We start from the raw sequence: 18,533 nt of genomic DNA on the forward strand, positions 1-18,533 counted from the left end.
AGAGAGTGTGTGAGAGAGAGAGCCAATTATAGCCAGCAATTCCATTTCATAAAAGAAGCATTTGGTTAGGGTTTTCGGGACATGGGATCTCTCAGTACACAGAGCAATAGAAAGTAGAAAGGGAAAACCAAACCCATTTATATATTACATTAAATATGTTTCTCAACTTTGCTTATAATAAATTAGTCAATTAGTGCAAAATAGTGAAATTACTGTTCAATCAAATACTAGTACTGTTCCACTGCCACACCACACACCCTCTTCTTTTAAATGAGGCCAACCCATCCCCTTTCTCACTCTTTCATTGGTAACTGTAATACTGCTCTGGTCTCTCAATTTGCCAGGCGCCGTTTCTCTTTTCTTGAACTCCTCTCTCTCTTTCTCTCTCTCTTTGATAATGGCTACTCCACCAATATCTTCTTGAAACGAAGCACCGTCTAAAGAAGCCACTCTCTATCTCTCTCTTTGAAATTGAAACCAATACAACTAGAAGAAAAACATGGTGGGTCAAAATCTCCCTCTCCCTCTCTCTCTCTCTTTAATTTTTTGTTGTTGTGAAAAGTAATTGAACTTTGTTTGTTATACTTGTGGTTTTTTCACAGTTTGTTGCTTCAAATATTTTACCTCGGTGGCTTGAGGTTCTCCTCACTGAGAAGTTCTACAACGCTTGCATAATTCATGAAGAGGCTAAGAAGAATGAAAAGAACGTTTATTGCTTGGACTGTTGCATCAGTCTTTGCCCTCATTGCTTGTCCCCTCACCACTCTCATCGACTCTTGCAGGTCTTTCTTACAAAATTACTTCTTCTCTATGAAACTTCTCAATTGGTTTTTGGAAAAGAAAGACCTTTTTTCATACATGTCTGATTTTAATCCTTAATTTTGTGTTGTCTTTCAGATAAGAAGGTATGTGTATCACGATGTTATAAGGTTGGATGATGCTGCTAAGTTGATAGACTGTGCCTTTGTTCAGGTAAGTAAAATTCTTGAAAACAAAAAAAAAATCATGGTCCACAACTTGAATATCATACGATACTTAAAAAAAAGAAAAAAGACACATGATTGATTAAGATAGAAGTAAAAAACCTAAGAAATTTTACATGTTTGAATTTCTTTTGATATGTCGTTTTCCTCTTTCTCCTCCTCGTCCTAGAGTTGCTCAGAGATGACTGACCTTATTTGGACTAGAATTTGAGAATTGAAGATGAGAGAGGAACCCCATGTTTAAAGCTGTCATCTTTTTTTCTAATTTACCAGCTGGTTTTTTTCACAAGTCTCTTTCCTTGGCCTTTGTGAAAAGATTCAAAGGAACAGAAAGAAATTAATAAACCTGAGAAATATGAACAACACGCTCATAAACTTGTGGCTTTGTGTACTGAATTAAACATTTTTTTTCCTGGTTTACATAATTCTTTACTAGAAAGTACTAGTACTAATTAAGAGTTTTTAACTTTTCTCTCTCTACAGTCATACACAACAAACAGTGCAAAAGTGGTGTTTTTGCACCACAGGCCGCAGACTAGGAACTTCAGGGGCTCCGGCAATTTTTGCAGCACCTGTGACAGAAGCCTACAAGATCCATACCTCTTCTGCTCTCTCTCCTGCAAGGTTAATTTTTAGTCCCTCTCTTGCATGCCCTAAACTCAAAGTTCAAAATTCTCACTCAACCAAAAAAAAGCAAAAAAAAAAAAAAAAAAAAGCTAAAGATTCTCTTTCTCACATTCTCTCACTGTATTTGACTTCTCAATTCTCTTCCCTCATCAACATTTCACACTCATACTCAATTCTTTTACACTGAACATTTCAAAATTTTCATCAAAGTCTACCATGCAGACTCTAAATTTTGAATTTTTCCACATAAAAAAAAAAATGAAAAATTCTCAATTTTGACACACCCCCATTTCATATTTCCACTTTTTCTCACTTGGGTTTTTCTTGTTTTCACAGATTGATTATCTCATTAGGACGACAGGTGGGGTTTCAAAGTACTTGTTAGACTGCAAATTCATGTCCTTGCCTGAACCGGGTTCAGACGACGGTTTAATGACCCCTGACTCCATTCTTGAACCGGCCGGTTCTAGCCGGACCTCTTCTGGTTCAGGTGGCTATGGTGGTGGAACTATGGACTGTAGGACCCTTGCTTGCACTGCCACAACCGAGATTGTGAGGAAGAAAAGGAGTAGCTTATCGGCGTGTCGGCCGGTTTGTTCACCCGTGTCCGAAATTTCGGCTATGAACCGGCGAAAAGGAACACCACAAAGAGCTCCACTTTATTGAAATGAATTAAACTTACTGTACGGATTGGCAATGAGGATTGGACTAATGAGAAAAAGAGAGAAAAGGGTGGCTTGGGATATTTTAGGTTTTTTATTTTATTTTATTTTTACCTTTTTTACTTTTGAGGTTAATTTGGGGTTAAGGGTAAAAAATCTCTCAATTTTGTTGATGACTTTCTCTCTATTGGTTGGGTCTCATTGGTCTCAAAATTGTTTTTTTTACCTCCCTTTCCTTTTACAAGGTCATAGAGTAGTGAAAATTACTGACAAAAGTTTCTTGTTTTATATTTTGCTATTCCCCTAGATCTGGGTTAATATAATTATTAAATTTACTTTATTGTAATTATGTGTGTTCTATTGTTTTGTTTTCTAGCTTAAATTTCGCAAAATGGTTGGTTTAGAAGTTTAGTGTCAATTATTGACCATTGTGTCTTGGAAATGATGAGTTTGAGAATGGCAATCGTGCAAATTGCTTGGCTTTTTGTTGTCACCAGCTCTTTAAATTGGGAGTGTGTACTCTTAATGCAGCCAAAAATTCTTGACATTATATTTAGTGGGAAAAGTGGAATTCAATTAATGGAACTCATAAGTCAAATGCCATCAATTTTTCCTGAACTGAAATTATTGAACAGTTTCCAAAAATAATATCTTGGTGTTTCCTAGTTCTTTTTTATCATAGGGTTTATTTATTTATTATTTATTTTATTGAGAAACTTATCATGTTAGCTTACAGTAGAATAGAAAGGAAAAAATGATTTTTTTTTTTCTCTAGAAACAAAAATTGTAGAAACTTTATTATTATTATTATTTTTAATAAGAAAACAGGTTTCATTCATCTGAAAAAGGCATACAAGAAGGTCATGAGAACAAATGAAATCAAGTTAGCTACAGTCAGATTGGACTATGTGTTGCATCATAGGTGGTGATACTTCTTTCCAAACTTGATTGGTGTCATAACTTTTAGCATGCTGAGCAAACTCGTGGGCCACCTTGTTGTAGGCTCTTTTCAAATGCTTGAACTATCGGGAAATGAAGGAGTTAATAATACACATAATACCTTGGAACAAGTGGCCATTGTAGCCACTTACAATAATACACATAATACCTTGGAACAAGTGGCCCTTGTAGCCACTTACGTCACTAGCATTTACACTATTAAAAACTGACAAGACATCAAATTCAAAGATGACTTGTTGCAATTCCATTTCCCCCCGGCTAAAAGAGCTCCTTCTCAACTGCAATGGCTTCAGTCTCCAAGATAGAGTACTCACCAAGGAGAGGCATACAAAGGGCAGCAATGGTTTCTCCTTTGCTGATTCTGAGGATCACACCAATGCCAAAGGGTTGGCCATCATTTGAGGTAGCGCCATTCACATTAACTTTATATATTCCCAAGGGAGGGGGACTCCATCCCATGGTTTTAAAAACCGAACCGGACATAGAACCATTTTTTTTGGAATTTTCGGTTCAACCCCGGTTTTTGACCGGTTTTTGGCCGGTTTTCCGGTTGTTGACCGATTTTTGACCGGTTTTGGGGGTTTTAACCGGACCGGATTGGCTTTCGATTCCCGGTTGAACCGGTCGGACCAGTCGGTCCGGTCCGGTTTTTAAAACATTGCTCCATCCTTCCTTATCACAAAAAGTATTAGAAGCCTCCATGAAGTCGCGAGAGAGCTTTCTAGCAAAATTCCATACTTGGGTGGGGGGGCGGCAGTTGTCTTCAAAAACTCTCTGGTTTCTATTATACCAGATGGACCAAGCAGTTAGGAAGAATGTTTCAAGATCTTGGGATGTTCCTTCAGCCACAAATCTCATAGCAACATCTAAGATATCATTGTTATTGATTGAAATGTTCATTGGATTCTCAAACCAATTTAGCATACTTACATGAGATAAGGGAGTGTGAGATGGTTTCAACTTCTTCATCACATATGGGGTAGGACACATTAGTATTTACTTCTCTCTTGCTTAAGTTAAGCTTTGTGGGTAGAGCATTCATGCAAGCACGCCAAGCAAATATTCTGACCTTTGTTGGAATCTTAAGGTGTCAAAGTTTCCTCCATAATAGTAATCTGGGATCCCCCTTAAAGCTTTAACCCATTTCATTAGTTTCCAATACGTTAAGAGCAATGTAGTAGGCATTCTTGACATTGAAGTCCCCTTTTTTGTTGCCAACCTAAATTACTTTGTCCTCAGGTAGATTGTCGCTTAAGGGAATGTTAAGAATTATGGTGGCTTCAAAAGGTAGGAACAAAGCTTTTATTAAATCAGCTTTTCATCTTCTTTTATTAGGATCAATCAAAGCAGACACCATAGGGTAATCATTAAACATGCGAGGAGGGGAGATTACCTTATAAGTTGTAAAAGTGGGTAGCCATTTATCATCCCAAATATGAATAAGCCTCCCATTACCTACTCTTCAATGAGTACCTTTTTTAATCACCTCTAACCCGTTGAAGATACTTCTCCAAGCATAAGACGAGTTACTTCCTAACTTTGAGTTGAGAACATCACCATGGGGGAAATACTTTGCTTTATAGATACGTGCCACTAGGGAGTTTGGGTTAGACAGCAGCCCCTATCCTTATTTAGCTAGCATAGCCAAGTTAAAGGCTTGTAGGTTCCGAAACCCTATACCTCCTCTAAGCTTGGACTTGCACATGTTTCCCCAGCTGACCCAAACAATCTTCGTCTCTTGCTACCTTTGTCCCCACCAAAATCTCCTCATCATACTTTCAATTTCATCACAGAGCCCCTTGGGCAGTTGGAAGCAGCTCATTGTATAAGTAGGTATGGCTTAGGTCACTTCCTTGATCAGAATCTCCCTTGCTCCTATCGACAACATTTTTTCTTTCCATCTTGATAGTTTCTTCCCCACTATTTCTTTAACTTCAGCAAATAATTCCTTTTTTGACTTTCCAACGATTGATGGGAGGCCCAAGTATTTGCTATGCCTCAAGTCTTACATGGGACCCAAAATGTCCAACACTTCTTTCTTTGTGTCATCAGGAGTGTTGTGGCTAAAGAACACATATGATTTATCTATGTTGATTTTCTGACCAGAAGCCTCCTCATAGAGCTCAAGAATCTTATTTAGTGCATGACACCTTTGCCCACTTGCCTTACAAAAAGATGAGGCTGTCATCCGCGAAGAATAAGTGAGTGATCATGGGACATCCTCTGCAAATAGAGATTCCATTGATTGCTTTATTCCTGATAGCATGATAGATGAGTGAAGAAAAACCATCTGCACATAGGAGAAAGAGGTAAGAGGAGAGGGGGTCCCCTTGACGTAGGCCCCTTGTTGGCACAATGCATCCTTGAGCTACCCCATTAACCAAAACAAAATAGGTCACAGTGGTAATACAATGCATAATAAGACTAATCCATTTTTCATAAAAGCCAAATTGCTCCATGACTTTTTCAATAAAGCTCCACTCAACCCTATCATATGCCTTGCTCATATCAAGCTTGACCGCCATGTAGCAATCCTTACCATCTCTTTTATGGTCCAGATAATGCATCAATTCAAAGGCGACCGAAACGTTATCTATTATAAGTCACTATGAAAGGAATGCACTTTGGTTTTTAGAGATGATTTGGGGAAGAATTGCTTTAAGTCGATTGGCAAGAACTTTTGAGATGATTTTATAAATGACATTACTCAGGCTTATAGGTCTGAATTCAGTCATCTTTGTAGGGTTTTTAGTCTTTGGGATAAGAGCAATATTAGTTCTATTGATATCAGCTATTGGCATGTTAGAATTTAAAAGATTAAGAACCATACAAGTAACATCATTGCCAACAATATCCCAATACTTTTGAAAGAAAATTGCAGATATACCATCTGGACCTGGGACTTTGGTAGGATGCATTTGTTGAGGTGCTGCTACAACCTCCTCGCTGGTAAATTCTTTGATCAGACTCTGATTCATCTCGTTGGTCAGTCTAGTTGGAATAGTATCTATTACCTCCAAAATTCGGCTGGGACAGGATGTAGTATACAAATTCTCAAAATAGGACACTCCCATTGCTGCAATACCCTTATTGTTGTCCCACCAATTCCCATCTTCATCCATTAGCCTAGTTATAGTGTTTTTCCTCTTTCTCTCAGAGGCTCTGAAATGGAAATATTTCGTGTTACGATCCCCAAGGCCTAGCCACTGAACCTTAGACCTTTACTGTCACATGATCTCTTCACTGTCTAATAAATAAGGCTTTAAACCAATGCCATATAGTTAGAGGGAGAAACCAATGCCCAATAGTTAATAAATAAGGCTTTAAACCAATGCCATATAGTTAATAATTAATTTATTCCTGAACACTAAAAATAATACTCTGCCATAATAATTAGGGAAATGCTAACAAGTGCCCTTAGAACATTGGTTAATAATCCATTTTAGGAAAGTTTTGACATCACTTTTTATGGGAAATGAAAAAAGCTGTCAAAACATTAATTGTTTTTTTTTTTTCCATAAAAACTTTATTTAACTAGATTGTTAACTATGAGCACGTTTGGTAGATTGTAATAAACACTGTAATGTAATAGATATTTCTATGGCATAACTATTTAGTTGTTTGGTTATGTTTTTATTACAATGAATTGTTATTCCTTATGAATAGCTATTTTTCAAAATGAGGAATAACTATTCCTTATCAAAAGTACTGAATATCTATTCATTCACCTTATGTAATAATTTTTTTTTTAATTTCCTAAAAAGCCATTAGTTGCCATATTTTTAAAAAGAAAGAAAATAAAATTTTCTTGTTATGAATTATTAGCTCTATTTTGAACACCCTAAAATAAGTGTATTTTAGGAAATTCCACTTAAAAATGATTTAATTACACCTTCTTTTTATACTCTACTAAATTATGGATGCATATTCAAGATTCTATTCCTAAATGATCACCAAACTAATGAATAGTAATACTTATTACATTTCAACTTAATGTATTTTTTGTAATACTTATTCCTATTCTCATGTAATAATCATTATAGTGTACCAAACGTGCCATAATGTCCTAAGGGCACTCGTTAGCATGACCCAATTAATTAATATATATACCTTTAAAAATTAAATTTTTTATACGTAAATATATACAAAATTGTTTGTTATTGAAATGTAAATAAATTAATTAATAAAGTATTAATATCGGTATGCAGTAAGAAAAACAAACATGTATGCCCTAAGCTAATATACTTTTTTTTTTTTTTTTTTGGGGGTAATAAAAGCTATTATACTTTACCAACTTGGCAGAGATAATAAAAAAACTTGAAACCGTTTGGGAAATTACTTTTTTTTTTTTTTTTTTTGAGAATGCTTGGGAAATTACTTAATCAAGTTAAAATATTAAAAAAAAAAAAAAAAAAAAAAAAGCTCAGTCTTAAAGCTCGAGTTCAACTCGACTTTGAGAATAAAGTGAACTAACCTTTCTTGACTTGATTAAATAGTGTGTTTGAATTAGTTTATTCTTATTGATTTATTTTATAATTTAAAAATAAATTATACTATTATATAAATATAATTATGCTTCCAAAACATAAATGTTTGAAAAGTTTGGCCTGTTTAGTTTCAAAAAGTGGTATATCTACTTTTCATTTTCTTTATTTTATATTCAAATTCTAAATTTGAATATAGAAAAAACACATATTTTTACATTTGGTAGAAATTGTTTTGAATACATAATTTGAGTATAGAATACATCATATCTGGATTTGGTCATTCTTTTTTATTTAAAAAAAATTAAATTTTCTCACTCTGATTCATTGCATTACTAAAAGAAAGTAACTTTGTGTTTTCTTAATAATTAAGAATATGCCATTGTATTGATTCTCTACGTTTTAATCAATGAATGATATTGAATTTCGCTTTAAAAAAAAAAAATGCCCCTGTATTCGTATTCATAGAAAATAAAAAACATTGAAAAGTTATATTCACCTTTTGTATTCAAATCTAATTTTTAGAATACTAAAAATAAAAATGGAATACAAGTAATAAAATCAAACCAAGTGATGGAACCCACTAGAAACCGAAAATAAAAACAAAATAGGTGCTTTTTTTTTCAGCGAACCAAGTGGGGAATATCTAACAAATACAAAAACCGACAACGTCTTCTATTTGTCTCTTTCCTCTTCTTTTTCCTACTTCCCTAGGACATCATGATAGCGACAAAAATTTAAGGCAAATTGATTCAATTATTTACCGTTTTCCCTCCCAAGGTCTCTCTTCATTTGAGAAGTGTGCTGAGTGATAACTTTTTCTAATATTTATATTTTTTAATTTCATCTTCTGGGGAAACTGTATCATCATTCTTCTTTTTATTTGAGTTGGCCCTTCTTTGTGCGATTGCAAAGAGATTTCTCTTTCTCAACTTAATTTTTTATTAGTTGGGATTACTACTATTTAGCAATTCTAAGTTTACCTAATTTTTAATCCCCTCTCTTTACAAAATTTTGGGATATAATTTTTTTTTTTGGTAAATGTGTGGAGCCCATGTGTTTTCCTTTCCTCCAACATTTATGCTATGTTTTATTTATAAAATTCTAATTCCTTAAGATGTATAAGCGTTGCTCTAATTCTTTCTAGTTCTGCAAAAAAAAAAAAAAAAAAAAAATGAATATTACATTATTTAGTTAAAAGAATGCTTATATTTTCTTTTTCTCACTATATAGTGTGTAATTGATATATAAAGTCCTATATCGTTTTACTCAAGTAAGGGAAAGAAGATTTGAACAAGAATTTTCTTCGTCAAAGAATTGAAAAATATCATTAAAGCACAAGACTTTTGTCTATTTAAAAGTAACCTAACCACTAGATATGTCTTACTCCGAAGTCCTATCTTACCATTACTCTCCAAATTTCTTAAGTAAATAGAGATAGAAAAATACTATCCTTTCTACAGTCCTATTCCTACTCTCATTAATGTTAGGTTGTACGTGGAGTATTGAATTATGAATATCACTTACCCTAAATTATACGTTAGGAGACTTTCAACCAGTCTTGGTAAAAGCTGAAGAGTTTTTGTCCCCTTGGCATATGCTTGTACGTACTCACCGTAGAACATAACTCATTTTATCATTATTAGTCTCATAAAGTCATAATTGATATGGAAACATAACTCATTTTATCATTATTAGTCTTATAATTGATATTACTTATTTTATGATTATTAGTGTTATAATTGTTGTCTCATTAACTAACGAGAAGTGTTGTATCCACAACATTTTCACAACAAATCGTAGGTGATAAATTGCTACTGATTTTAATCTAAACTTATCACTGAACTTACTTTTTTGCCTACTAAAAGTAACAATTAGTCACTTAAAATTTATTTTGAAAATGTTGTGAACTTACCGTTTCTCCTAACGAGAGCATGAATTATTCTAAAAGAAATATTATGTCCAAAACATTTTCACAACAAATCATAAGCAGTAGGTTGTTATGACCTTACGGGTTGTTACTAGTAGTCAAAAAGTAATTTCAGTGATATGTTTAAATTATCACCTAAGATTTGTTGTGAAAATATTGTAAAAGTGTTGTGAATTTTCCTATTCCAGTTATATTCAAATCATGAATTTTCCCCCTGCTATTATTCAATAAATAAAAATGGTTGTGTCATGTTCAAGTTTGAAGATGCAGTTTGAAAGGTGCAACATTTTAAGATTCAGTTTTAAGGGTTCATTTCTTCCTATTAATTTATGAATTAAGTCAATGCATTTTTGCATATACAGTTTTTTAAAATTCCATGTCTTTTAGTATTTGATAGAGCTTAGTTAAAAAATCCAACTTATTTTTTACTAACCTAAATAACAACTATCTCAAACACACATCAAACAAAATGGTCTTTATTTTTCTCTAGAAAATTCTTTGTTGTTATTGCCCTTCATTTATCACATTGTTTGCATGTGTTTTTGCAGAGCCAAGTTCATAACTTTTCCACAAACCTTTACTGTTTAGATTTTATGTTTGCTCCAAACTACCAACACCAACACCACCCCAATAACAATAAGTGAATTGTAACTTGGCCCACTATACCAGTCCAGGAGTGAACAAACGATGGGGGGGCAAGATGATTATTTTAGATTTGGTGGGGTTTTGTATCACCCTGAGTTTTAGAAACTCATGATCATATATATTCCAAATACACCAATAGGAACCCTTTGAGATATGCTTTTTCTCTTGGGGGATTTTAGATACATACACTCCAAATTCAAGCTAACTTTCATCCAACATGAGAAGGAAACTAATTAAAGTGCCCCAATGGTTAGTGACTTTTGGGCCAAAGATCACTGTTTCAATTTCAAAACGAGATTTTTTATTTTATTTTTTTAATGTTTGGTAAAATTTTCCAATCATGCTTTTGGCTTAGTAAACGTGATTTTCTTTGGAGCAGCAATTCTCTAAATAGTAACAAAATGCAAAATAAACCCATCACTTTTGTATAGGATCATGTTAATGGGTATTATTAAAAAACTGTCAACAAAATTAATTGTTCCATCATTTTCCCATAAAATATTTCAAAAAAAAAAAAAAACTCATAAATCAATGCTCTTAGAGCATTTTTTAACATTTTCCTTTTATTTTTTTATATCACATAAAAAGTTGAATCAAATTCACTGTAAGTCTCATAGACTCATAGTAGAGAATAAATATATGTTTTAAGAGTTCTAAACATTTTTAAAAAATGGCAAATTCCATTAACATACATTGAGATTTAGGATAATACCAACAAGATTAAAGGTTTTTCAAAATTGAGCCAACTTAGTCCCTAAATACCATTAGGCCCGTTAGTCATTTTTTCTCAACTCTCTTAAGGATTTAGTTGGTTTTAAGAACGAAAATTAGCCAATTTTAAAAAGTCATGAACTTGATTGGAATTAACTCAAATCTCAGAATATGTTAAATGAAATTTACCATAAAAAATTTTTGAAATATAAAGGGCCCGTTTGGTAGAGAAGTTTGAGTAATGTTGTTTGTAATTTTTTGAAATACGTGTGAGTGAAAAAAAGTGTAAAAATGTGTGTAATGTTTAAAAACTGAAAATAAGTTGTTTAACAACTCTACCAAACACACCCAAAATCTTTTGATAGAAAAGAACTGAGAGTAAATTGGTTGTATAAATCATGAAGTTGGTATCTTTAACCCAACAAGAAGGCAATTCGAAGGCCGAAATTCAAATTGCTCATCTTATAAAAGCTGAAAAAAAATTAAGAAAAACACCAAAAACATTTGTATGGTTGTGCAGTTAAAAACTAAAAAATAGGAGCAATGAATGGCCCCAATGACCCAGGGGTGTAGCCAGGATTTTTAACTTGGGGGGGCCGAGTTATAGTATTTATACAATAATTATAATTCATAAATATATTGAATACAAAGTTATCAACTCTAATATATCCATAAATTGTCTAATTCACAAAAAAAAAAAAAAAAAAAAAAAAATTTACATGACGAAAATCTTTCATAGAATAAAATTAATCTATTATCATCAAATTATGAATTCTAAATGTTGCTACAGGCATCTTAAATTCTGCCACCATCATCAAATCATTAAAGAACATTTTGCATTTAAAAAAAAAAGCATTTGTTGCTACAAGTGTCCTAAATTTTAAATTACTAATATCTTTAATATGACACAAGAATTAACCTAAAAAGAACCTTAATTTTTTCTCAATTATATAGATGTTACTCACATTAAAGAAAAACAAATTCCACTATTATTTTAAGCAACATCCACTTTATCATTCATATTATTTATTTTTAAAATATTTTAATGAATTATCCCCCAATACAAACCCACATCCTCACACACTTCCAAGTTCACTACTCTACTATAACAGCAATGAGATGGAAAAAAAGAGATAGATTTGTTTTTACTAGCTGTGAGGGTTTTCAGTTTTGTGTGACTGTGTTGAGATGAGTTTTGTTTTGTTAATATTAACTAAACAATGACACTAGCAGCAATATTGAGGAGAAAAAGGCAAAAGGCACGTAGCTTGAGAATGAGAATGAAAAGGAAAATGTAAAAGCTTTGTTTTGAAATGGGCTAACATTTATTCTATTTGTAGAGAGTAGTTTATTGTCCATTAGATTAATTACATGTCTTTAGATAATCAGGGAGCTCAATTATTCTTTTATTTGATGAGAAGTTTTACTTATTAGACAAAGTTTAAGACTTCTAAACAAATGAGGGGGCCGGTTATAATTTTTTGAGGGCCTATATATTTTTGCCATATATGTTATTGAGAAAATTTAAAAATAGGGGGGGGCGGGGCCAACATGGCTCCGCCTCTGCAATGACCTGTTACGTACCATTCGGATTCTGATCTCGTCGCAGTTGGGAGCTTTGAGCAATTCTGTTTTCTCTCTACCCACCAGGTACAAGGACAAGTGTGTGTGTGTGGGTGTGGGTGTGTTGTAGAATTTAATGGTCCTCCCTGGGTCTCTGCCACGTGTCAGTACAGGTACCAACTTGCCTTCCTCATGTTCATGTCCTTTTCCCAGACACATTGATGTCCTCCACTTTTGTTTTTTTTGCCATCGCTTTATACACCGTCCAATCTTTGTTTTGCGAAATATTTCTCTTAAAATAAATATTTGCAAGTTTCAAAATAATGAAAAGTTAAATTTGATTCAAAAATTAAAGGCAGAGTATTTAAATGTAATTTTTTTTTTTTTGTTTTGTCATCCATAAAATGATAGGTTTATATTTGAATCTATTATTTAGCTTTTTTTTTAAGAATATTAAGTATTTAATACACACACGGAGAGAGACGAGAAGGTCTTAAAGAAACTGACAGTGGTGTATATTCAAAATAGCCTAACTTTTGAATACACAACACAGATTTTAAACCTCTTTAACTTACACTCATTTTCCAATGTGGGATTAACCCACTGTTTTTTATTATTATTTAGAATACTAAGTATTTAACACACACACACAATAGGAGAAGGGAGAAGATTTTAAAAAAACTGACAATGGTGTAAAGCCTGTATCTAAGAGTTAGACATTTTTGAATATAAAAATATAGCAATTGGAAGCATATTAGAGAACTCGTATGTAAAGTTTGTACTGTGTATCCAAAATTAGGTTCTTTTGGATAAACACTACTGTTAATTTCTTTAAAACCTTTTCCTTTCTTTCCATGTGTGTATGTTAAATACCTAGTATTCTTAAAAAAAAAAAAAAAACAACAACAACAACAACAGTGGATTAGCTTCAGGTGAAAGGATAGCCCAATCTTCAAGTTGGCATAGCTCCAATACATCTCGAAAAGCATCAGCTTGGACTGTTTGCGGTGGTCGTTTGCTTAGCTTCTCTGATGCATGGAGAAAAGCATTGAAATCACCAATGCATAGACAAGGACCATCTACAAATGTTCTCAAGTGAGCCAATAACTTCCATGACTTTTCCCATTCTTGTATTGTCGGCCACCCATAAAAACAACAAAAACCATGTAAAACCATCCTCCTTTGTCACTTTGGCCAAAACATAGTTAGCAGTAAAATTAATGACTTCCATCAATACGTCATTCTTCCAAATAAAAGCTAATCCTCCCCCCGAATCTGGATATTTAACAATAATCCGATTCGAAAAAGGCAAATTGTTGTAAAGTTTCTCAAACCCTTCTTTATCCAATCGTGTTTCCAAGAGAAAACACAAATTAAGAGCTTGTTCTCTCACAATCTTGCAAAGGTTACGATCTGTTCAAGGGTTCTTAAGCCCTTGGCAGTTCCAATTTAGAAGCCTCATCGCTCTTGGCAAGGGTGGCTCTCCACCCCCGCCGATTCATCAACATTAAAATTTTCCTCCCTGTCCACTTTTCCACGTTTAACACCTAAATTTTCCTGCGATTAATCCAAACTTACGATACCCCCAGATGCTGAATCCCTCTTGCCAAGTGTTGGCAGATTGAGAGCCCCTGTAAATCCACTCAGCCCAAAGTCCATACGATTCATTCTAGTCCAAGTTGCTTTGGGTTTTGATAAGCTAGGCCCAATAGATGTAGCTACCCGATTGGAAGTAGAGATGATAGAGGCAATACCAGCTTCTTTATTTAAACTTGAATCTCCCTTTATCTCAGCCATTAAGGGAGATAGAGTTCCATCCGTATTGTGAGCAACTCCCTCATCACACTGCTGGATATCTGTACCCATTCCTGAAGTCACGTTACTCCCACCATTCACGTTAGCATGGAATCTTGTAATCACCTTATCACCTCGTTAGAAATTCGGGATAGCTCCAGAAATCTCAAAAACTCCTTCATCATGATAGTTGCTTGAATCAGGTTTGACTGTATCACTTTTTGTCGTCGCCGCTAGCACTTCCATCTTTGGTTTGTTGTTTGTCGACTGTTCTAGAATACCATCCTTAACATCAGCCGAACCAAAGTCTTTTCCACGCCATGCCTAGCTAGATGGAGTTCTTTGACGACCCCTTAGGGCTTTAAACCAATCTCCATACTGATGCTCCATCTTCCCTCCATTTTTCTCCACTGTGAAGTGTGTTGCACAATGTCTCAGATCATGCCCAAGCATACCACAGTAATGGAAAAACATGGGAAGTCTTTCATACTTAAAAGTTACCCACGTATGCACACCATCCGACAGTGGCGGAGCTAGGATTCTGGTTTAGGGGGGGCAAGATGAAATAAAGAGTTGAAGGCAAATAAATTTCAATTTTTTTAATTAGTATAATTAAAAAAATACTTAACTAATTTATCAAAAAATTTGATTAGCATAAAATATAATGTAAGTGATAAGTTGTTTCTTTTTTCTTTTTTTTCCTCGTGCATAGCATTAGATTTATTTATTTATTTTTAATTTTTTAAAATTGATTGTATGGCATTTTTTTTTAAAAAAAAAATCATAAAAGTATTGATGTTTATTAATTCTATGCTATATTGTGTTTATCATAAAAGCATTATAGAAGAATTAAAGAAAGCAACATAAAAATTTTGGCATATTGGTTGGAGATGTTGTGATAATATACCATTTTTTTAATTCCAAGATTACATAGAGTACATATAAGAATTTTCCTCTTCATTACATTAGCCGAGTTTGAAATATTTTCAAAATAAAATTTCGGGTCAAAGCTATTATTACTAAAAATGATATTTGTAGGGGAATATAATGAGCTTCTTGGTAATCATCAGCCAAGAAAAGTACATTACAAGTGGAGCCAAAAGTGACAGCCCCATAGCACAATATTGCATGCAGAGTTGCAGAATATAAACTTAAAGCAAACAGAAAAATCCACAAAGAAAATATAGGAAGATATATATATTAAGTGGGTATGAGTTTGGGTGAGGTCAGGGGGGGCAATTGCCCCCTCTTGACCCCCCCTAGCTCCGCCCCTGCCATCCGATCCAGCTATGAACCCTCCTCGTCTGAGTGGCTTTGTAATAGGCAGTGCAACATGCACTTTCATTAAAAAATTTAGATCATCCTGTCTTCTTCTCCGTTCCACCTCTTCCACCATACCCAATCTGCTTCCAATTTCTGTTGCTACTGAGGGTGAGACCATATCAAATGGGTTACCCCATATCTGAACACATAATGAAGTATAGTCCATTTGTACATTCCCGACGTTCATCCCTTTTTTCCAGCGTTGTAGCATGAGTAATTGGTTGTCAAAAGTGCATGGACTGTCTCAGAGTATTCGAGTCATTTCAAACTCCGATTGGAATTTGAATTGAAACAGATTAGACCCTACCTCTAGAATCTGCACTTTGTCTTCTAGACCCCATGCTCTTTTTATTGTGTTCTTCACCGCCCTTTTATTGAAGCTTTTGCACATGAGGAATTTACCAATGAGGCTCAGGTTACAACTTTCAATAGCTTCCAACCTTCCTTCATCTGAAATAGCGATAACTTCTACTTCATCAACTGTAAGCTTCATGTTTTCCATACTTTCAATCACGTCTTCTGCCATTGGATCCAACTAGAAAGTCAAATAAAAAGAAAACAAAAACCAGTACCCTTAGATCTAGTCTAAGGGAGGGAGAGGCTCATTGTAAGACAAGGGGGAGAGCTAGATATTTCTCTCTTAAATTAAAGAGATTATCTTTATCACAAAACTTCATATTTGAAACTTATCCTAATGAAAATAAAAATAAAATGATACATGAGCTTTATTCCCTTATTATTATTCACATACTAGAAAAAAGTAATCCATAGATTTTACTCGTTATTTTTTGTAAATTTCTTTTTTTTTTTTTAATTTGAAAAAAAAAAAAGAAATAGCCTTCCAAACAATTTATTTTATTTTTAGTATTTTTAAAATTATTCTTAAATGTGGGAGCCAAACATATATAATATAAAAATTATTATTTTGAAAACTAGTTTCAATTTCAATTTTAAAAAAATTGTTTTTATACTGCCTTGAAAAATATATTGTGGGGCCAAAGAATTTGACAACCCCAGCCCACTTTATACTGAGCCCAAGACTCACGCCAAGGAGGGAGAAATGGCCGAGGACGAATAAAGAAAGCCCAAATAGCCTAGAAACGTTGCCGAGGACGATCTTGCTCTCGACATCCCAAATCTCAGGGGGAAAGAACAGCACGCCGGCAAAGGCAGCCTCCCAGAGAACCCCCAGGAGAAAGACAAGTACAGTAGGATACCCATGGGCGTATGGTGCAGGAGCAATCTAAGGAGAAACTGTCACCTCCGCATTGAATGCACCCAACTAACGTTCTGGCCGCATTAATGAGGAAATGACCCCTGAACAGTGCGACCTTGGTTGCCGCAACTCACAGAGGGTTTGGGAAGGTGGCTGATGGGACGAGCACTCAAGTAATGACCTGCATGATCAACAGGTGGAGGGTCAAGATCGACTGGAAAGAAGTCTATAATGTGAGAGACCTTCCAAGGATGGGGGATGGCGGAAAAAAGAACAGGAGGAGAGAAAAAGGAAAAAACTGTAGCAGTCTGCATGATCTTAGAAACCTCTGTAACCTAGTACTGAAGGAAGAAGAAGAATACTAAGTTCCTCGAACGAAACGCTCGAGGACAAAATTTTATGCTTTAACCCATATCCTTGTTACTCAGCCCATACATAACCGTGTCTAGTAATTGTGGTTCGGACTAAGACCTAGTTCTTAAACCCATTCTCTAAAAATTTATTGTATTGGACTAGTTGGGTTTGAGACCTTTCATCTAATAGAAGAAGTGCTCGAACCCAGTCCCTACATATATACATATATATATAAATATATATATTTCTATCAATCAGGCCCTAAGTTTTCTTACTATTTTCTTAAGCAATAAATTCAAACTCATGGATATTATAAAATCCTAAAAACCTTTAAAAAAAATTAAATTGAAATTTTAAAGACAACCAATTTGAGCAAAAAGGTTGGAGTGTGGAAATAAATTTTAGCCAGTCTTTAGCTACGACATAAGTCCATGCCATCTTCAAATCAGAAAAATGTCAAATATTGAAATTACTGATTTTCTAAAAGAAAATATTCTTCAGAGAACATAATCATATTTAATATTTTTTGTAATTTCAAATTATTTATAATAAGAATTTCAAGTAATTATACCAAAACAGGAAACATTATATTTTTCGGATTATTTGGGAGTCTCAACGGAAAAAAATATACAGTAATTTAGGAATTTACATGAAAACTTAAATTGATATATTTGAAAAAAAAAAAAAATTCAATGATTGGTCAGTGATCAATTTGTGGAGGGAGACAATAGGCAAAGAGAGAAACCATTGTCGGCACAGGTTTTTTCTTTTTTGTACTAGTTGTACGCAACAATACATATCCCAAAATATTTTTCTTTGTCTTGCGTTTCCAATTATCCTAAACACCAAAAAATTGCTTTCCGTTGAAGTATAATAATAAAACTTACAAGTGTCCAAATTTGATACTATGTGATTCTTGTCGATTTTAGATGTTACTGTAGCATCGAATCCATAATTTGTAATTCCTCTACATAGCTTAAAATTGAGTAATATAATCCTTCTTCTATATAGCTTATGTTTGGGTGTCCCTAACATAAGAATAGGAAACGAATTAATGGTATCATCCAATTAGATGCATAGAGCCATAGAGTCTTCTTGGATTTGGCTTTTTTTTTTTTTTTGGTTGTTGTGTGTGTGTGCTGAAATATGTTGGATTTGGCTTGTCAATACTCAATAGTTTAGGACAAAATTTAGGTACAATATTTTAGCTGTGGTTCCTTAAATTTTCCAATTAAATTATTACATATGGTAAATTTATCCATGTGAGCACAAATGTTGTGA

At 33.9% G+C, this 18,533-nt stretch overlaps 1 protein-coding gene across 1 annotated transcript; it reads left to right on the forward strand.

Annotated features, from left to right (window-relative positions):
• LOC126722983 (protein RGF1 INDUCIBLE TRANSCRIPTION FACTOR 1) lies at nucleotides 1-2,560 on the forward strand. The gene is made up of 5 exons (XM_050426153.1): nucleotides 1-502; nucleotides 603-782; nucleotides 898-972; nucleotides 1,467-1,607; nucleotides 1,947-2,560. Exons 1-5 carry the CDS (start codon nucleotides 500-502, stop codon nucleotides 2,274-2,276), a joined length of 729 nt encoding a protein of 242 aa, XP_050282110.1. The 5' UTR covers nucleotides 1-499; the 3' UTR covers nucleotides 2,277-2,560.
• The last annotated feature ends 15,973 nt before the right edge of the window (nucleotides 2,561-18,533 follow it).

The sequence above is a fragment of the Quercus robur genome, chromosome 4 (genome assembly GCF_932294415.1).
Source record: "Quercus robur chromosome 4, dhQueRobu3.1, whole genome shotgun sequence".
Taxonomy (NCBI): domain Eukaryota; kingdom Viridiplantae; phylum Streptophyta; class Magnoliopsida; order Fagales; family Fagaceae; genus Quercus; species Quercus robur.

Coding starts and splice junctions, on each gene's coding strand:
- LOC126722983 (XM_050426153.1), top strand. Junction 783..897: donor ACTCTCATCGACTCTTGCAG/GTCTTTCTTACA, acceptor GTTGTCTTTCAG/ATAAGAAGGTATGTGTATCA. Junction 1,608..1,946: donor TCTGCTCTCTCTCCTGCAAG/GTTAATTTTTAG, acceptor TTGTTTTCACAG/ATTGATTATCTCATTAGGAC.